Genomic DNA, 19858 nt, shown 5'->3' with positions numbered 1-19858 from the left:
AAAGCATTAAGGTTATTTCCCTGTGAGATAAGAGCTCAAAACAGAAATAGAAATATAGAAATTCAAGTTATATTTCTTTGATACTTGGGCTTATGGTTTGAATTTTATATCCACTCATTTGTTTTTCTGCTTTCTGTGGAAATTACTAAAAATTTCTAAAATCCCAACAAGAATACTAATGAGATACAGTGTGATTCTCAGCTACCTTGCTTCAAATTCAAGCATGCACTTTTTATGGAGCATAAACCTTTATGGGACAGAATTGTAGGACATAATCCATACAAAATCTGATAATATCATTGAGTTATTTAAAAATATGTGACGTCCCTTCATACCATTTCGAAGAAATGAAGCAGTGATTTGGTTATTTGAAGAATTAATTAATAATTAGAAGCTTTAGAATTTGCTTTAGAACTATTAAAGTATACTTAGTTTTTTATATTAATTTTCAGTGCAGGTTAATGAGGTCACATGTTTTACAATTCAGTAAAATCAAATAGTGGCTTATCAGGGTCTCTAATGTTTTGATCTAAGAGTCAAACTTGGAGTATTAAGAGCCTGAGCTGTACTCCCTCTGGCTATCCTGCAAAAATAACACTTCTCATAACTGGGTTTATGATGAGGACTGGATAGAGAACGCTGCAGATTGTATCATCTGGTAAGTTCCCAGTGGGCAACGTCTCTTTGGAGCCTTTTAACCTGCTTTGATTGGCCAGATAACTCCCAGGGGACTTTAATTATTCAAACATAAGTTATCTAGTGCTTTCCAGGGAGCAGATGTGGAGAGGAGATAGATAGGGACATGGATAGCTAGACAGACAGACAGATATGGCAGAGAGACATAGACAGAATGAATGGATAACTGCTTTTCTAGGCAGGTTTGAAATAGAATCCTAGCTCCTCCTTGGGTAACTGGGTTAACCCTCCAGGCCCCGATTCCTCATGTGCCCCAAGGGTGCTAAGAGCCTGCATGGACTTCACAGGGTGGACAGGTCACACAAAAGACAATGTGACCCAATGCTGCTGGCTCACTGTGGGCACTCAATGTTCACACCCCAGGGCATCTTTTCTGATGAGGCTCCTTAACAGAGAAAGAATTCATTATGGAGACAGGCCATTTTAGAACCCCTACGTCCTTCTAGGAGAAGTTTTAAGGCTGCTTGTCACCAGGTAGGAGTTTAAAAGCAGCTAACTTTTTTCTCTCCTGCTCTACAATTTAGAGGCATTTTATGCAGAGGGACCATGACTGTAGGTGCCCCACGTTTCATTCTTGCAGCAGTTATAACCAGTTAAGTGGCCATCAAGCTGATCAGATCTCGTCTATGGTCTTAGGTGAACAGGGGAGAAGGGCAAGTGCAGAGACCCTTGTTCCCTCTCGTCCTGCAGATTCTGACCAAGAGGAAGAAAGAAAGGACTGAGAGGAAGTCAAGTCAGAGTCTTACCTGGAACTCGCTGTTCTGCGCAGTAAACTTGAATTGGCCATCCTCACTTACATCAGGGCTTGTGGAAAACTGATGTTTTGCCAGTGGAAAGGAGAAGTGAGGGTTTCTGAGGGGCTTTCCCTCTGGGAGTTTTCGAGTTTAAGCAACTGTCAGGCAGTTATTCTCAGATGCACGAGGACAAACCTGGGAATCTCTTTGTGGTGAGGGGAGAGGAAGGATGTGTGAAGTTTGAAAACCCATTTTTGTACATACGTTTAGAAGATCAAAGATAACCACTTTTAAAATATTGTGAGCTACGTATGATGTGACATCTTTATAATTCTTATCTAATGATATGTGAGTAAATGGAGCTTCAGAAACTGCTTTATGCTGTAAAACAGAGTACAAGAAGGTGTAAAAGAAGTGTAATCCCAGGGACAGGTGAGTAGAGAATCCATGGCAATTAAATCAACAGAGACATGGGGCTGGAAAGGAGCTTAGGGACCATCCAGCCCAGAGGCAGCAAATTACAGTTGAAAAAAAAATTCAAAAGAAGAGTAATATTTTGTGACATGTGAAAACTATGTAAAATTCAAATTTCAGAGTCCATAAATAAAGTTTTATCAGAACACAGCCATGTTGATTCTTCTATGTATTGTCTATTGCTGCTTTTTTGCTACAATGACAGAGTTGACTGGTTGTGACAATGTGTGGCCCACAAAGCTTAGAACATTTATTATCTGATGCTATACAGGAAATTTGCTGACCCTTGATCTAACTCAGGGTTCAGGCAAAGAAACTGAAGCTCTGACAGAGTAACTGGCTCGCTCAAGAGCAGAAGGCTAAACAGTAAGAAGTATTATTCATGATCTTTTTTTTCAGTCTGTATCCTTTTGGTTCTCATTACTATGTGAGCAGTTCGAGTCTCCCTTTGGACCTTTCCTAGCTCCAAAGATCTCGTCTAATGGAATGTTCCAGACTATATCCACAATTATCTTTAATAAAGAGAAATATGTTTTTGCTTTGCTTCTAATGCCCTTTTAAAGGATATTCAGGATTTTGCTAACTTTTCCAACTAAAGCATCTTGTGACCTGCATGAAATGTCTTTATAAATTAGTTTCCAAATCCATTAGCAGGCTGTTTATTACCATTTAAGAACTTTATGGACAATTAGGATCTATTGCCAGCAAGTGCCCAGTGGCACTTTGGTTATGCGTGCCCAGCTGAGGGAACAGAGAATGTATTATTGTAGTATCGCAGAGATTCATGGTTGGAGCTGACCTTATATTCCAACCATTTAACAGTGAATCATTGGTTAAAGAGATCATAACAATGTCTACTCAGTTGTTAGAAATAAAAATAGAGTTTTGTTTTTGCTTTGTTTTTCAGAGAAGCATGCATACTTCCTTAGTCACTTTTAAAGCCACATGTAAAGAAATCCAAAATCGTTAAGTACAATTTGGTGCTATCTTCAAGGCTTCAGCTGTCATTAACCATTGATAAAAACTGACCCTGTTGTTAGACTGTATCACAGCTTTCTAACTCATTATGCTGTTTTCAGTTAAGTACCACTCAGAGGTGTTTGAAACACCTGATATTAAAAGCCCTTGCAGCTTCCCGGTGTTTACCGTTTTATTAAAAGAGAAGTTGGTGGCCTCTGTAGCTCTGTTTACAAACCGTCAGGACAAGAGCCTGCTCATCTTCACAGACTTTTTCTTCTCTCACAATAAGGGAATTGTGTGTTCATATCTTTTGCCTATTTTTATATTGGTTTTTTTTTTGTCCTTGTTTCCTATGGTTTTTAAAAATAATTTATATATTAGGGATATTGCCCGTTATCTGTGATACATGTTGCAAATGTTTTCCCCTCAGTTAGTGATTTGCCATTGGACTTTACTTTTGGTGTTCTTTTTTGTGATGTGACAATTTTTAATTTTTATGTAGTCAACTGTATCAGTATTTCCTTTTATTGAATCTGGATTTCAAGTCATAGCCTTTTCCCACATTCAGTTTGTAAAGGAATCCACCATATATTTCTTCTAGTATTTTTATGATTGTATTTTTTATTTTTTACATTTAGAACTGATGCATTTGGAGATTATCCTTGTGTATGGTTTGAGGTATAATCCAATTTGATCTTTTTCAAAATGGTTCTCTAATTGTCCTCAAATATCATATATTTGCCCCAGTGGTTTTTAGATGCTTCCTTTATCACATTCTGAATTTCCATATATACTTAAGTTTAATTCTGGAGTTCATAGATCTGTCTGTCTATTCATGTACCAATATCAAACTTTAATTATAGATGTTCTATATTTTAATATCTGGTACAGAGTACTGCTTTTATCTTATAGTTCTTCTTTTTCAAGTTTTTTAAAAAAAGATATTCTTTCATGTTTTTTCTTATATGAACTTTAGAATCTTATTTAATTTATAAATTAACTTGGGAAGAACAGACAGCTTTCTAATGTGACTGTATTTAAGAACATGAATGTCTTTCCTTTTGTTCAAGCCTACTTTGAAGAGTGTTTTAAAGTTTTCTTCACGTTGATTTTGCAGTTTTTGTTACGTTTATTCCTTAGAATTTGCCTTTTTTTGGTTGCTATTGTAAATAGGGCTTTTTCTTCTATTATATTTTCTAACTGGTTATTGTTAGTGCACCAAAAATGCTATTGATTTCTATGTTAGCTTTATCTCCTGCTAACCTTAGAACTCTTATTGCATGGTTAGTTTTATTATGAATTCTCTAAGATCTATAGATACACTATTAAGTCATCTGTAAGATCCTGGCTTTAGGACTGCAGTGTATACATTTTATTACAGTAAGGAAATATCCATTAATTCCTATATTCTTGAGTGCTTTTTTACATCAAAAATAGGTGTTAATTTTTGTCAAATATATTTTCAGCCTTTATGGAGATCGTCACGTGATTTTTCTACTTAGATCTATTAATATGGTGAATTATAGTAATTTATTTTCTAATAATAAACCACCCTTGTATTCCTGAAATAAATCCATTGGATATGGTGTATTATTTCCTTAATGTGGTACTGAGTCCTGTTTACTAATATTTTATTTTGGATTTTTTCATCAATGTACGTAAGTGATATTGCTCTGTCATTTTCTTTGTATCATTTTTGTTGGGTTTAGGGATCAACGTTATTCTTTAATTCATGAAAAGAATGTGGACTTTTTCTCATCTCTAGATTAATGTTGTATTAGGACTATCTGGTCTTGGAAGATGTGATAGAATTTCCCTTTGAAACTGAGTCTGGTGCCTTTTTTGTGAGTAAATGTCTCTATTTTTTATATGGACATCTGTCTTTTTTTTTTCCTGTTGAATTTGTTCATGTTTATTACAATCAATTTCAAATAATTTTAAAAGAAAATTATAGTCTTGCTTCAGATGTTTATTCCACCTGAGTACCTTTTTTTTTCAATTGAACAGTTGGACATCAGTCTTCTTAAGCTTTTGATCTCAGTTGGAGTCAATTCTGATAGACTGTATTATAGTAGAAAATTATCCATTTCATCTAATTTTTCAAATGTATTTGCATAGTGATGTGCAAAGTAGTTGCTTATGACTTTAAAAATTCTGTTTTGATGGTTATTTTTCTTTTGTCATTTAGTATTTGGTTGATTTCGTTTGATTTTTGTTAGTTTTTCAGAGAACCAGAATTTTTTCTTTGTTTTACGTCTCTTAATTCTTTTAATTAGCTGTAAGCAAGCAAGAGTGCGACATTATTTCTTTTGGTGTGTGAATGCTCCCAACATGATCTTAAGTAGCAGAAAAACATGTAATGCTCAAGTCAATTGAGAATTAACACTGAAAGCATTTCAATAGAGTGAGAAAAATCAGAATGTTTCTGTTCCACTATAAGTATGTTATTTTAAAGCACACTTGAAATTTTAAATGTGTACAAATTCAGAGGTTTTTAGAAACTTCAAAAGCCACAGCCACAGAGTTTAGGAAGCCGAAGGTTGTGAACGTCCCTCCTCACTTAATCCATGCTTTATTTTGCATTCCTCACAGGTAAGCAGGCAGTGCCTGTTATGTGCTGGACCAAAATCAGCCCCACGCAGCTGATCTTCAAAGGAGTGGAATTTACTCTGGCATTCTCTTATGTACGATGCCGTTCCAAGGCCAAATCCCAAGACAGAAACAAGTGCGACTTTAGGCAATGATCCAAATCTTGGATTAGCTGCTAAATAACCTTGGTGGACCAGTCCTTGGGTGACAAGCATGCTTATGAGAGAAAAAGGCAGAGCTCTCTTCCAGAAACTTTCTTCTTGACATTCCTGGATAATCTTTGAAATCTCTGCTCTGTGGATGTGCAGTTTCGATTTTGGACAAAACAACAGACTGCTTGCTTGGTGGTGGCAAATGGGGACCTTTGTTTTGGTTTCCATGAGTAGACACTGAAGCCATGATGGCTTTGCTTCTTTTCTAGTTGAGTGGACTCAGCTTCCTTGTTGACCCGATGTCTCTCTTTCGCGAGCTTTCTTCTCCAGAGAACCAGAATTTTGAATTTTGAATTAGTTTCCCCTTAACCAGCTCACTGCAAGCTTTTCCTGTAATTCAACTATTGTCCACTAGGTGGTAGCAGATATCTTGGATATGCCATTCACGAGCTCAAATTTCAATTTTCTTCTTAAATTCATTGTAGATTTTACCTGTATATTTTTCAAATAAAAATGAAGATTATTTGCATGTTTAAATAAAAACTTTAAATTATTATGTATTGTTTTATCGGAAATCAGTATTGACCAATCATATATAGTTAAACTATAAAAAATGTGTTTTTCTTTCTATTGTTAGCTAATTCTCTTATCTATGGACTGACTAGAATGCAATTCTTTAATTCCTTCTGATGTTCTCTTCTAGTAATATGTCCATAGGAAACTGGGTAACACAAATTTCTTCCAATTTCTTTCTGCCACTGGTTCCAGAATGTTGGGGTTCAGGGAATAATTTTTGTGCCTGCCTTTTTTTACTTGTCCATAGGTTTTCATTTCTTATTTTCAGAGTTTCACTTTTATTCCTTCTGTTGGCAAAATCAAGAAATGAAATCTCTGACCTGCTGAGACCAAAAATCCCCAGTCCACCAGGTTACTTTCTTCAATTAGAGAGCAGTAACTTTCCACTGATTCATAGAATGACATCACTTTTTTTCCCATCAGCTTTCTAACTGGAAACTCATTTAAACTATTTTACATATGTTGGTACTTATCTTGCCACATTCTAGCCACAAATCTGAGTTCTTAAAAAAATTTTAGGAGGAAAGTTCTATGCACAGAGAGCATTTAAGCTAAAATGTAAAGTTTTGAGCTAATAGCTCAACAAACATAAAGTTTAAATGTATAAAAATAAATATCTAACTTTTATTAAAAATTTTCTAAACATTCAGAAAAATAGTGCAATAAACACCCCATGCTACCACTCAGATTAAACAATTAATATTTTTGCCATATATTTTAATGTATCTATTTTTTTTTGTGAAACATTTAAAAGTAAGTTGCAGATATTATGACCATTTACTTCTAAACAGTTCATCTGGCATCCCCCAAGTATAAGGACATTCTTCTATATAACTACATTGCCATCCCTAAGAAAATTAACAATACTTCTTTAATTTCATCTAATAACCAATCCATATTCTCATTTCCCAAATTTCCCTCAAATTCAAGTTTCACTCATTACTTTTGGTTACTAATTAGAATTTTATAATCTAGAAAGGCCTTTAAAAAATTACATTGACTTTTTGAAGTAACCAGGACTTTTGCCTGACTTTTCCTTGTAGTGTCATTCAATTCTAAGAGCATATTGTCAAATTAACTTTATGACAACCAATTCCTATTGCCACGTGAAAGTTTTCAGAAGTTGCAGTGATTTGAAGCCACAAAATCATTTGCAAGACTGATTCTTTCATGGTTCTGGAGGAACTTGCAACCTAGAATGCTGGAGCAGGAAAGCCCACCCCCCACTGACAGATTAGAAAAGTTAAGTGTAATGGTTTCCTATTGCCACTGTAATAAGTTACTCCAACTATAGTGGCTTCAAACAACACAAATTGTTATTTTGCAGTTCTGGAGGTCAGAAGTCCAAAAAGGGCTAAAAGCAAGGTGTTGGCAGGGCTGCATTCCTTCCTGGAGACCCTAAGGGAAACTTCTCACATTTCCCAGCTTCTAAAGGTCACCTACATTCCTTGGCTTATGTTCTCTTCCTCCATCTTCAAAGCCGGAGCATAGCATCTTCAAAGCTCTCTCTTAAAAAAAAAATTATACATAGTGTTTTTTTTTTTTAGTTGAAGCATAGTTGATTTACAATATTATATTAGTTTCAGGTGTACAACATAGTGATTCAATAATTTTGTAGATTATACTCCATTTAAAGTTATTATAAAATATTGACTTTATTCCTTGTGCTGTACAGCATACACTTGTAGCTTATTTATTTTATACAGAGTAGTATTTTCAAACCTCTGACTCTGACCCCGACTTTCCTGTTTCTCTCTTTCATTTATAAGAACCCTTGTGATTACATTGGGTCCATATGAATAATTCAGGGTACTCTTCCTACCTCAGTGTCAGCTGATTAGCAATTTTAATTGCATATACAACCTAATTCTCCCTTGCCACAGAACATAACATATTCACAGGATCTGGGGATTATGTCATAGACATCACTGGGGGCCTTTATTCTGCCTCCAACAGGAAGTGACCTGACAAAGATTTGTTAGTTACTCACATGGGTCCTTTTAATACCCTACAACCTTATACGTTTATTTGTTTTGCATTGAAATTTAGTAAAAGGTGATCCTATGTCAAACCCTATTCCAGAGAATTTAATAAAAGAGGCATTAGAAGGATTTTATTACAAAATTACACTCTGATAACCAGGTAGATCCACAATTTGGTTCTTGAGGATAGTGCTGGTTTGTGCCCACTTTATCTTTTCAGTCTTAAATATGCCAATTTAATTAAAATTTTCTGTATTTAAAATACTGCCTTATCTGATACATCTGAAGTCGGATTGCTTCACTTACTGGTTTTGTTTGATTTTGATAAGGGAGTTGTTTTTTCTTTGACTCTAATTAAGAGAATCCAAATAGCTTAAATCACATAAATCACTTCAGTTCAACATCTAAAATTCTAGTTATCTTCTTCTGTTACTTCGAGGTGCGGGAAGAGTCCAAAAACGTAGGTGAGGGTCACACGCATCTCCAGGGTTATCTGTTCAAATCAGATCTGAGGTAGATCGTGCTGTTGACACCCAGACTCGTGTACTGCCAAGACTTAACACTTTACTAAAAGTGAGGTTCTGGAGTCTCACTTATTCAGTATGATGGTCACAGTTGTGGAAGTCCAGGGCAGAGATGGCTGGTGCCTTCACTGGCATCCTGGGGGAGGGGAGGAGGGTTAAGAAGCTGGTTGGAGACACTGAGGAATACTAACAACATTTTGTTTCATAATTAGTTTTCAGTTTACTTCCCACATCTGTATAGCAAAGTGATTTTAAAAATTATTCTTTGAATGTTTTACCTTCTACCTTATCTAAGATCACTTACTATTGGCCAGAGTGTAGGGAAATGGAGTCACTCTGTCCATTACCTATCCAGTCAAGACTTCGGGTGGATTTGGTCTATGAGTGATTTCTTCCAATCTACTGTCCATTGTAATCTTGGCTTTATTAGCCAAGTGCCTCAGGTAAGACTGTGTTTCTTCCTCTTTCTCTCCCCTTCACTCCCACCAGTGTCATGTCAATGAAGCTATGTGACTTTACAAAAGAAAGAAGCAAACAGTGCATTGTTTTCCTCCCATCTTCCCCCTGTATCCTTTTCAATGAAACTTCATTCATGTTATTCCATGTGGACATAGTATTCTGTGTCTTGCCCTCCCCCTTAACATCACTTCTAAACTTGATTACATGCTTTGACCGCGTGCACATGCCTGTCATATCTGATGTTTGTGAGTGGACTGTCCTGCAATGGGCTCATAAGAGTAATTTCCTCAGCCATCCCCTGGGTGCTGGGCATCTGGACTCTCCTGTTTGCATTGCAGGCCCTCAGCAGTGTGTCTGTTGTCCCTTGGGTGCAGGCCTACCTGCACATGGCCAGGGGGTCTCATGCAGCCAGAACACGTGGGTACTAATTAATTTTGCTGCCTGTTGGCTTCTTTCTTTGGGAATCTACACATAAAAGAAAAATTACTATCTCTCCCCCTGCCCCCTTGGCAACCACAAGTTTGTATTCTATGTCTGTGAGAGATAGACTGGGATTTCAAAATTGCAGAATAGATAAACAAGATTATACTGTATAGCACAGGGAAATATATACAAGATCTTATGGTAGCTCACAGAGAAAAAAATGTGACAATGAATATATATATGTTCATGTATAACTGAAAAATTGTGTTCTACACTGGAATTTGACACAACATTGTAAAATGATTATAAATAAATAAAAAATGTTGAAAAAAAAAGAAAAATTACTAGCACAAAAATGAAGAGGGATCTGTTAAACCTGTTGCTCAAGGACAATCCAGAAAACTTGAACCAGCCCACAGCAGGTTCATCCAAGGATAAGATCATAATAGATCACATGAAATCCGGAAGAATTGTCTTTCACCAAGTTCCAAGAAGGCCTTTCTGATATGCTCTAAAGAGTTGTTTTCTGAACCCTGTTATAAAGGTCTTACATTTATTTATTTATTTATTTTTTTGCTTTTCAATTAAAATTTTAGCTGCTTGGCAGACTTTCAGGTTCTTTTTGTTTGTGTGTTTGATGGACTGACTTCTCCCATTCAAATTACTGAAATCTTTTGACTGGTGAATTCTTTTTTATCCTTTGGCTGGTTTTTAACATTAATTTTTATTATGGAAATTTGAGAAACACAAAAAATAGGAAGAATAGAAAAATGAAGCCTCATGTACCTATCACCCAGCTCCAACAACCATTAACTTTCTTCTCTTCTTTCTTATCTTTCTCCCTGAATACTTATTTTCTCCCCCATCGTGATATTTAAAGCAAATTCCAGGCATAAATATGTCATGTGTATGATTTCCCCCATAAATACGTCAGTGTGCATCATGTTTTGTCAAATGACCACAGTGTCTACAGCAAAGCAAATGGGGTAAAATGTTAATAATAAATGAATCTGGGTAGAAGGGGTACAAGTGTTTTTGTACTACTTATTTTTGCAAAATTTCGGTAAGTGTGAAATGATCTCTAAATAAAAAGAAAAAAAGAAAAAAAAAAAAGAGCAAACAAAAAACATGACCATACTATCATCACATTGGATAATCCAAGAAACAGATTTTTCCTTGTTTTACTATAAATCATGCTCCTGGAAAGAAATTAATGGAAAAACCCCAGAAAAATATTTAAAAGAAGAAATCATTCCTAATTTTAACACCCAGACGTAGTCACTATTAAACGATTGTGTATCTGTCTCCAGGCCATTAGACAGAAGGACAGATAGACACATTCTTCCAAACACATTTCCTGATGCTTTTGTCAGGGATCAAATCCTGTACTGACTCTGAGAATTATTCTCTGGCTTTGATCTCTTACCTATTTTCACTATACTCAAGCATTTGTCCTCCTTGTGCTGGGAACTCAGAGTTAATTCCTTATATTGGCTCTAGCCTCTTACTCTAGCTGATTGTCCAGACAGCCAATGTCCAAATATCAGAGGGAAGCAGCTTATGATGTTACCTCCATCGCTCCCTCTTCCTCCAGTCCAGCTCTTGATGTAAACAGGTACCCGACCTCCACTCCAAACTCCCTCCACGCTAGTGCAAGACCCAGGGGAGGGAGGGATGTGGTGGTCATTCCAGCAGCAGAGAAGGTCCCCTTGCCCCACTTGATGCTTGGGTCACACTTCCTCCAGTTCCCAGACTGCACTTTCATGCTGGTTCTGCCCGGTTTCCTGCCCCTGCCTGGCTGCTCTTAGTGGTTCACTTCTTATGACACTGGCTGAGCAGTTCCCATCAAAGCTAAAATTCTTCTCCCTATGCTTGGAATGTACCTCTGTTTCCATGACTGGTCCTATCCTGTACTTTTATCCCTGATTCCTACCTCACTTCTTGCGTAACAGCAAAGTTCATTCAAAGTTCTCTTCCAACCCCTTGTACTTTTCCATGATGAGGGACAGGAAATACAGGGTCCCCAGGAGACCAGTGATCTCACTATAACAACTTCTTTCCACCTATTCTAATTCCACCCACCTTTGGGAGCTGCCTCTGTCTTCAACAGACTCCTGAAATGACCAGCCAGGCTCAGACCAATGCAGGCCACCTCCTCCAGGGATTAACCAGCACCCCTTACTGATGTTCCGTTGCTCATCCAACACCCATGAGGTCAAACACAGGAGGTGAGCAAGGGGAAGTTCCAGCTCTGTGCAGAGCCAGCCTCCAGCTTCTATGACTTTAGCCAGGCCAAGAGGAGAAATAACACTGTCCTGAAATGCAACTTTTGGAGACAGAGATAGGGCAGGCCTAATTTCCCCCAAATTAAAACTAACACAGTTAGAAAAGTTTTGATGATCACAGGGGCTTTCAGAGTGAAATGTTACATGCTGATTGTTAACCTGCTAAGTTCCAGATGTAAATTCTTAGACTCTTCTAGGAAGTTCTTTCATTTGAGTGAAAATCCTTCATAACTAAATAATTCATTTTTATTTTCAAAAGAAAGATAATTTCCCATTGCCAACGGACTCTAAAGAATCTTTCCAAAAACTTCTGACTTCTTTTATGCAAGAGGAAAACAAAACTACTTAGTTCAAAGCTACTGTTTTTCAGGTTTCTGCTACTAAGAGATAATGCATTGGGAGAACACGGCTGTTAATTATCTAAAACCAAGGCCCAGAAAGACTCAGGAAACAAGGTTTATACCTCCCCAAACAGACTGGAGGGACAGAACTTTGTTCTGGGAGGACAGAGAGGGAGCTAGTTGGAGAGGAGAGACTAGATTGAGAGCAGGTGTTGCTCTCTGAGCAAAGCTGAGCTCAGGGAAGGAGATGACAATAAAAACACTGTATGTATTAGTTTCCTGTTGCTGCTGTAAAAAAATTTACCATAAACCCAGTGGCTCAAGACAACATAAATTTATCATGCTTTACTTATTTATTTATTTACCTATGTTTATTACAGTTCCGGAGGTCAGCAGTCCAAAAAAGATCTCACTGGGCTAAAATCAAGGTGTTGATAGGGCTGGTTCCTTCTGAAAGCTCTAGGGGACAGCTGGTTCCTTGCATTTTCCAGCTCCTAGAAGCTCGCATTCCTTAGCTTGTGGCCCCTTCCACATTCCAAGGCAGCAACGGTTAGTGGAGTCTCCTCACATCGTATAGCTCTGACATGGCTTCCTCTGCTTCCCTCTCCCACTTTCAAGGAGACGTCGTTATTTTGGGCCCACCTGGATACTTCACAATAATCTGCCGTCTCAAGGTCCAGCTGATTAGCAAACTTAATTCTATCTGCAACCTTAATCCCCCTTGCCATGTAACATAACATAATCATGGGCTCTGGTGATTAGGATGGGGGCACCTTTGGGCGGCCATTGCTCAGTCCTCCACAAAGGCCTCTACAGGTTTGGAGCATCATGCCCTGTTCCCTCTCTGGCACCTTGGAAGCTTGTTAGTCTCCTTGAGTTCTCCATAGCATCCTGGGAAGGCAGCCGTCAAGCAGACGCAGCAGTGGAGGGGCCTGAGAGCCGCCTGGTAATTTCCAGGCCCCAGTCCTTTCTCATGGGGGATCTGGTGGGCCTGGGAGGGGCCTTGTGGTTGGGACAAAGTCATGCAGCTGTGAAAATTACTGTGGATTCCATGACTGGGGGCCACGTGGATGCGATGCTTGAGAGGCTGCCAGCATGGAGGCATTACAATCACTGAGGGTGGTAAGAATGTTCTCAGAGGCTCAGAGGCGTCAACAGGAGCTGCAGCTGTCTGGGGAACCCCACCTCCTTCCATTACAAAAACCTTCCTGGAAGGGTGAGGAAGAAACCTCTGAACTGAACCCCAGAAATCTACATTGATTCAGAAAACTCTGAAGTTACTGAGAAAACCCCAGTTTGACTAAGATGAAGTTTCTGTCATTAGGCTGAATGGGAATCTGAGATAGAAACTAGGTTGTTAAAGAAAAACAACGAAGGTTCGTATTTGACACCCCGATTTTGTGCTGAGAGCTATGCCTGCTATGTACAAATGAGAGTCTCCTTTTCTGACAAGAACATCGAGAGAGATGACTTTATTTGCAAGCACTGGGTGAGGTGACGCTCCATGTAAATGGCGTGTTTTCCCTGACCAGCCTCTTCCTCCAGCTCAGCCGTGAGGGTGAGCCGCACGTCCAGCTCAAATGGGGTAAGGACGAGCGTGTGGCATTTTGCACAGTAAAGCAGTTGTTTCCACGTAGCTATTTTGATCAATAAAATAAAAATCAAGCCATCAAACTTTCAACCTTTTTTAAAAGTCCCAAGTAAAATATTCAATGTAAGTCTTCACTCAGCTCTGGGTCTTGCTCAGAGGCATGACCCAGGCGGGAGCAGAAGCCTCACCAGGTCTTCCTGTGTGAGACCTTCTCTGTGCCCCCCACTTGTGCTCCCACGTGGTGCCTCTAATGCCTTTTCATCTAAATTGACAACCGTCATCTCCACAAGTCACTTTAAAAGTCATGGAAAGGTGGCCGTTTGGAAGAAAATGGTCCGAGGAGGAAGTCATCAGGAGCCGTAAACTTGAAGGCCTCACGTAGATCTGACTGCTCTACTTGGCTGTGGCTAAAGAGCAGCATTTAGAGTGAGCTGAGAAATTCCGGCCCGATGGGAGCGCTCTTCCCTTGGTGCTGGAGGTCTGGGTGCTGGCACCACAGGGGCAGGGGGAGCGTGGGGCCCTTGGGGGACTGAACTTTGGGCTTCTTCACCCTGAGTAATGTTGCTTGGGACCCCTTGAACTGGGCCCCAGAGTTCTTGGGCTTATTGTGGAGAAAGTTACTGTGAGCCATGGGCTTGTGGCTAAAATCTGAATAGTAAATAAATAAGTGCTGTTTTGTATTTTAAACAAATGAAAAAAATTTCAATGTCAGTAATAATATTAACTAAATTTATTGAGTGCTTACTATGTGCTAGGCACCCTGCTAAAGGACTTTATATACAGTTACCTCATTTAATCCACATAAGAGTGCTGAAGGAAAAGAGTGGTTATTACCCCCATTTTATACACAAGAAGCTGGGGCTGAGTGAGGTGAAGGTGCCCTGTCCATGGTCACCCAACTTGTTAGTCTCTCTGGCTCTGAAGCCTGATTGTTCCTGCCATTCAACATTCAATATTGTACCTACCCACTGCTGGAGGGAACGTAGCTACAGTATTTGGTGGGTGGAGTGCCAGGGTAACACCCTGTGAGAGCTCTCTCCATTTTCTTACCCCAGCAACTGGTAGGAGGCTGATGACTGGGAGCTTATTTTCCACAGAGGCTGGCATGAATCTGGCTTCAGGAAGCCTTTGGGGCAGGGAAGAGGGGGAGCTTCTGGACCCCTAGGACCCCGACAAGGCTCACATAGGGCTTAGCTCAGTGGGGTGGGTAAAGAAATGGAGCTCAATAATACTGCCTTATATAAAGCAGACCATGACTTTTTTTTCAGTTTATATTGTCCATGGGCTATCATAACAGAAGCATTTTCTTAAGGATAAAACTACATATCACAATATTAATTACAGACATAGCTCATTGGATTCATGCAGTCCCTTCCCAACAATTTGAGGTGATTCTTGTGATCCTGGAATCTAAACATGGTACTGCTATCACATTCTGCACAAAACCAGGTACAGGAGAGATGCTAACCTTCTAGATGTCACATGATAGTAGCAGCAAACAGGAGACCAAATATTTTATGGTTTTCATAAATAGGAGGGGATACATTCACCTTACAGTTTTAGACACTTCAAGTTCTTCCCATTGTCAAGGTGCTGGGCATCACTGGTGACATTCTGTCTTTCAGGCTCAACTCTAGTGGTGGCCAATCTGATGTCCTGTTGCTCTGCATACTTTTGTCTCTGGACCAGGCCGTCTGCAACGTTCAGGGGAGACATTTCAATATTAAAAACAAAAACCAAACCAAAAAACAAAACAAAACAAACCCCCAAACTGGAGGGAGTAGGTGGGCAGCTTATAGCCTTGGCTTTATCTCTGGCTGTTGAATTGGATAGAACAGAGGAGGAGAATGGAGGGAGGGATGTGAACAGCAAACCTGACTATGGGGATCTCAGTGCGCTGACAAATCCAACCACAGAAGCACAAGGCTCCTCTCTTAAATTTTAAAGGGAACATTCGTCAGTTCACTGTCGTATACAACAGTGCAACTAAGTTCGAGGAGTGTGGTGTATCTTACTCCTCCTTGGAAAGGAGTTTGGGGCAATTCCTGATCCCTGTGCGAGAACGTGATCCCAGGAAACCTCTCTAAATTCTCCCTGGACTGGCCTTCTTCCGTTTTACGAATGTAGCATGTTTTCTGTGACAGTACTGCCTCCGCCACTGATGACAAAGCTGCGTGAATTGGACACTACAAGGGCCGGGGACATCTCTTCCGGGTCCTCCATCTCTGGCTGGCGGTCCCTACCCACAGGCCCCTGCAGGCCTGTCTCCTGGGTGCTCAGTTCCGAGTCCGCCTCCCCGCACTGCAGCGGGAGTAACGCCTGGTGTCTGGTCAGGGCGTCGTTGTTTTTCTGGGCCTCCAGGGAGTTCTGGTGCGTGGAATTCCTGTGAGCCATGGCACTCTTCTGAGGCTCGTCAAAGCTCAGAGAGAAGGTGACTGTGCCACTGCCGAAGATGACCTTCTGCTTGCATCTGGGTTGCTGCTGCGACTGCGGCTGCGGCTGCGGGCTGGAGGGCGGCCGCGCGTGCGGCGGCGGCGCATGCTGGGTCAGGGCCAGCGGCTGCTGCTGCTTCTGCCTCTCGGGCTGCGGGAAGGGGTCCTCGCTGTTGCTCTTGCTGCTGATGGAGGAGGAGGGGGTGGATCCCGTGGAGCCCCCAAGGCTGCTGGACCGCTGGCGGGAGACGTTGCTGCGGCGCAGCGTGGCGCGGGCTGCCACCTTGAAAGCGTGCGCCGCGGTGCTGCAGCGCACCTCCTCGATGGTGTTACGCGACGGCTTAAAGAGGATGATGTAGACCTTGTTGAAGAAGATGCAGGCCAGCAAGCCAAAGCTGGCTGCCAGGATGGCGATCACCTCCACGGCAGAGACAAACTTGCCGTAGGTGCTGGCGTAGGCTGGAATGAAGGAGATCCAGACGATGAAGAAGATGAGCATGCTGAAGGTGATGAACTTGGCTTCGTTGAAGTTCTCCGGCAGCTTCCGGGACTTGAAGGCGAAGAAGAAGCAGATGGCTGCCAGCAGGCAGGTATAGCCGATCAGGAAGCCCAAGGCCATGAGTGAGCCCTCGTGGCAGGTGATGAAGATGATCTCATCCTCTAGCTCCTGGTTGCGGTAGCTGGAGGGGGGCGCGGTGTAGAGCCAGATGGCACAGATAACAATCTGCATGAAGGTGCAGAGGAAGACCAGCAGGAACTGCAGGTTGAGCCCCCACCACTTGCGGTGGAAGCTGGTGGGGATCTTGGCCTCAAACACCAGGAGGACGCGGTTGGTTTTCACCAGGATGCACGAGATGCAGAGCACAAAACTGATGCCGAAGGCCGGCTGGCGCAGGCGACAGGTCCAGTCCTGCGGCTCCCCGATGAAGAACAGGGAGCTGGAGAAGCAGCAGAGCAGGGAGAAGAGGAGGAGGTAGGAGAGCTCTCGGTTGGTGGCCTTGACGATGGGTGTGTTGCGGAACTTGATGAAGACGCCCAGCACGAAGGCCGTGAGGAAAATGCCCAGCACAGCAAAGAGCGTGAGCGCGATCCCAAAGGGCTCGGTCCACGACAGAAACTCGATCTCCTTAGCAATGCAGGAAGTGTGGTTCTCATTGGACCAGAAGTCATCAGGGCACTTGTCACAGGCACTTGCATCTGTAAAATGTCCCAGTGAAGAGTTAGTACTGTGGAGTATAGAGTGAAATTTGTGAGTGTGAATGTGGTGATGAGGGCACACAGGTTATTGGATATAGTCACTTTCAATTTTCTTTACTGATGAAATAATTGTGATTTTTACATTATCAAATAATGTATTGAACCCTGACTTATGCTTAATAATACAACTAGTTAATTTCATGTATCTTTGTTGGTTCTATTATTTTTTTCCTTTGTACATAGTGGGGCCACTTGTTTCCTTTAATACTACCTACTGGTGGTTTGTAGCAGAGAATGATCAGTCTTGCTGGATAGGTGGCTGCCCCGCACACTAGGGGTATGGCACTGTCCATCAACTTTTCACAGTGATTCAAGCTCAGCCTGACTCATTTTGGACATCAGGATGGGGTTTGGAGACGTTCCAGAGCAGACTTCCTCTTATATCAAGGCAAAGTATTCCATACATACGACCTGTGCCATGGCTTTCTAGTGAGGGAGGCTGCAGACTCATTTGATCAACAAATGTTTATTAAGTCTCTGCTGTGTCCCTAGCAGCATGCAGTTTTGGGGAGTTTTGCAGTCAGAGATCTGGACAGGAATCCTGGCCCTACCATTTATTAGCTGTGTGACTTTGGTCAGGGTCCTTAACCATTCTGAGCCTCAGTTTCTTCATCTGTGAAATGGAGGCAATAATAACCCCATAATTGTGGTGAAGATGAAATGAGTTAATAACAATGATAAAACAATTACAGTTAATATTTATAGAGTGCTTCTAACGCCAATCAGAGTTTTTATTTAACAAATATTTATCAATAATTTACCATGTGCTTTACCAATATTAACTCATTTAATTCCCCCAAACTCTGTAAGATAGGTTTAATATTATTATTCCCACTTTATAGATGAAGAAACTGAGGCACAGGAAAAACATAAGTAAGACAGCAAGTATGAGTGCCAGGCACTCAGCAGGCAATCTGTTATGCCTATTAACTCTGGAGCCTGGAACAGACAGAACTTTGTCTGTTCAGGGTCACTGAGCTGTAAGAAAAAGAAAACAACATTGGAGAGCAGTATCAAAGTAAGAAAAAGATGTGCAACAGATGTGTCTGTAAGCTTTTCCAGTGTTACTGAGACATCTAACATTCCTCTTTCTCTCCCAGCTCAGTGCCCAGCCCAGCATGATGCTCACACATTCCTTGTTAAATGAGAAACTGCTACTACACTGGAATTTGACACAACATTGTAAAATGATTATAAATCAATAAAAAATTGTAAAAAAAAAAAAAAACTGAACAAATGGAAGAACAAAAAACAAACAACAACAACAAAAAAAGAAACTGCTAACCACCATTTCAGCCCAGCCCTTCCAGGGACTTTGCTGATTCCAGGGCCCCGAAGTGGACAGAGCCCTGCATGGTGTCCGTGAGGGCCTGCTCCTTTACCTGTCTCATCGCTGTACTCCCCATCGGGACACTCCACACACTCAAAGCAGCAGGTGGGCTCCCCTTCAATGATTCCTTTCCTAGTCCCTGCCAAGCAGTCTCGGCTGCAGTTGGAGAAAGGCACCTGGAGGATGGAAAGCACAACAGTGAGGGGCTGCAGCTGCGGGATCAGTCTTCCAGCTCCGCCTACACGTGTTAAGAGGGAGAAGCTCTAACACTGCCACTAGAATCAGTGCGGTAGACTCCAGGCCCATTCCAGGCATAGGAAGATCCAGAGGTCCTTGGTCCTGTTATCTATGAAAGGCAGGGATTCCCATGGGAAGTGCAGGTGCACCCCCCCCCCCAATGAGATTCTAGGAAGGTTAATTATCGGGAGTCTACACAGTGACAAAAATCCTCCTTAAATAGTGTCCCCTTCCATCCTCTGCAAGTCCCAGAATGAGATATCTGTTCACTCTTCATGGAAGTAAAACTTGGAGACAAACTAAAAGACACAGGGACATGGACCTACACACAGAAGGAGAGTCACAAGGGGAGATGCTGAGACAAGGGGAAATCTGTTTGAAAATGAGCCTCTGAACTTTGCAGTGAATTGCAATTCTTGCCATTTTATTTTAGGCTTTACAGGGTAATTTCCAAGATCTTGCAACTCAGTGAGGCAGACAGGCCAGGCATGGAGGAGGTGAAAGTAAATGGATCAGAAAAATATATCAGGTAATTACTAACTGAAAGAAAGCTGCAGTAGCTACATTAATTTCAGATAACATAGATTTAATTAAATTAATTTATTTCCTTAGTGGACTTCAGGTGCACAGAATTTGATTAATCATAATCTTTGTTCCTTTCCATGATTACTTCTTCATGTTTGAACCACTTTTGGGTAAGTCATTTTTAATATCTACCACCCCAAACCAAAACTAGGACCGGGACAATAACCTATATCTAACTTATACACTCCTCTCTCCTCTTACTTCCTCCCCACCGTGTAGTCATACCTGAGA

The 19858-nt window shown here is 40.9% G+C and overlaps 2 protein-coding genes across 5 annotated transcripts in view; both read right to left on the bottom strand.

Moving 5' to 3' along the window:
- Positions 1–5124: 5124 nt before the first annotated feature.
- On the bottom strand, positions 5125–5945 carry LOC102521266 (OCIA domain-containing protein 2-like). The gene is given in 2 exon segments (XM_032480315.1): positions 5125–5786; positions 5788–5945. Coding segments are annotated over 2 exon segments (462 nt in total). The 5' UTR covers positions 5853–5945; the 3' UTR covers positions 5125–5389.
- A 9094-nt stretch (positions 5946–15039) lies between these two features.
- The window catches only part of CASR (calcium sensing receptor), a 63829-nt gene continuing 59010 nt past the window's right edge, over positions 15040–19858 (bottom strand). For 3 of the 4 annotated variants that reach the window (XM_032480284.1, XM_032480289.1, XM_032480296.1), the window contains 2 exons: positions 18858–18981; positions 15040–17415 (listed from right to left, as the gene is read on the bottom strand). In XM_032480284.1, the coding sequence (XP_032336175.1) occupies positions 15902–17415; positions 18858–18981 (1638 nt within the window). In that variant the 3' untranslated portion in view covers positions 15040–15901. The remainder of the gene's footprint in view (positions 17416–18857; positions 18982–19858) is intronic. The other variant, XM_032480301.1, reaches the window with a different exon arrangement.

This window comes from Camelus ferus, chromosome 1 (genome assembly GCF_009834535.1).
Source record: "Camelus ferus isolate YT-003-E chromosome 1, BCGSAC_Cfer_1.0, whole genome shotgun sequence".
Lineage (NCBI taxonomy): Eukaryota > Metazoa > Chordata > Mammalia > Artiodactyla > Camelidae > Camelus > Camelus ferus.
The sequence above is the reverse complement of the archived record's forward strand: the minus strand, read 5'-3'. Positions and strand labels throughout refer to the sequence as shown.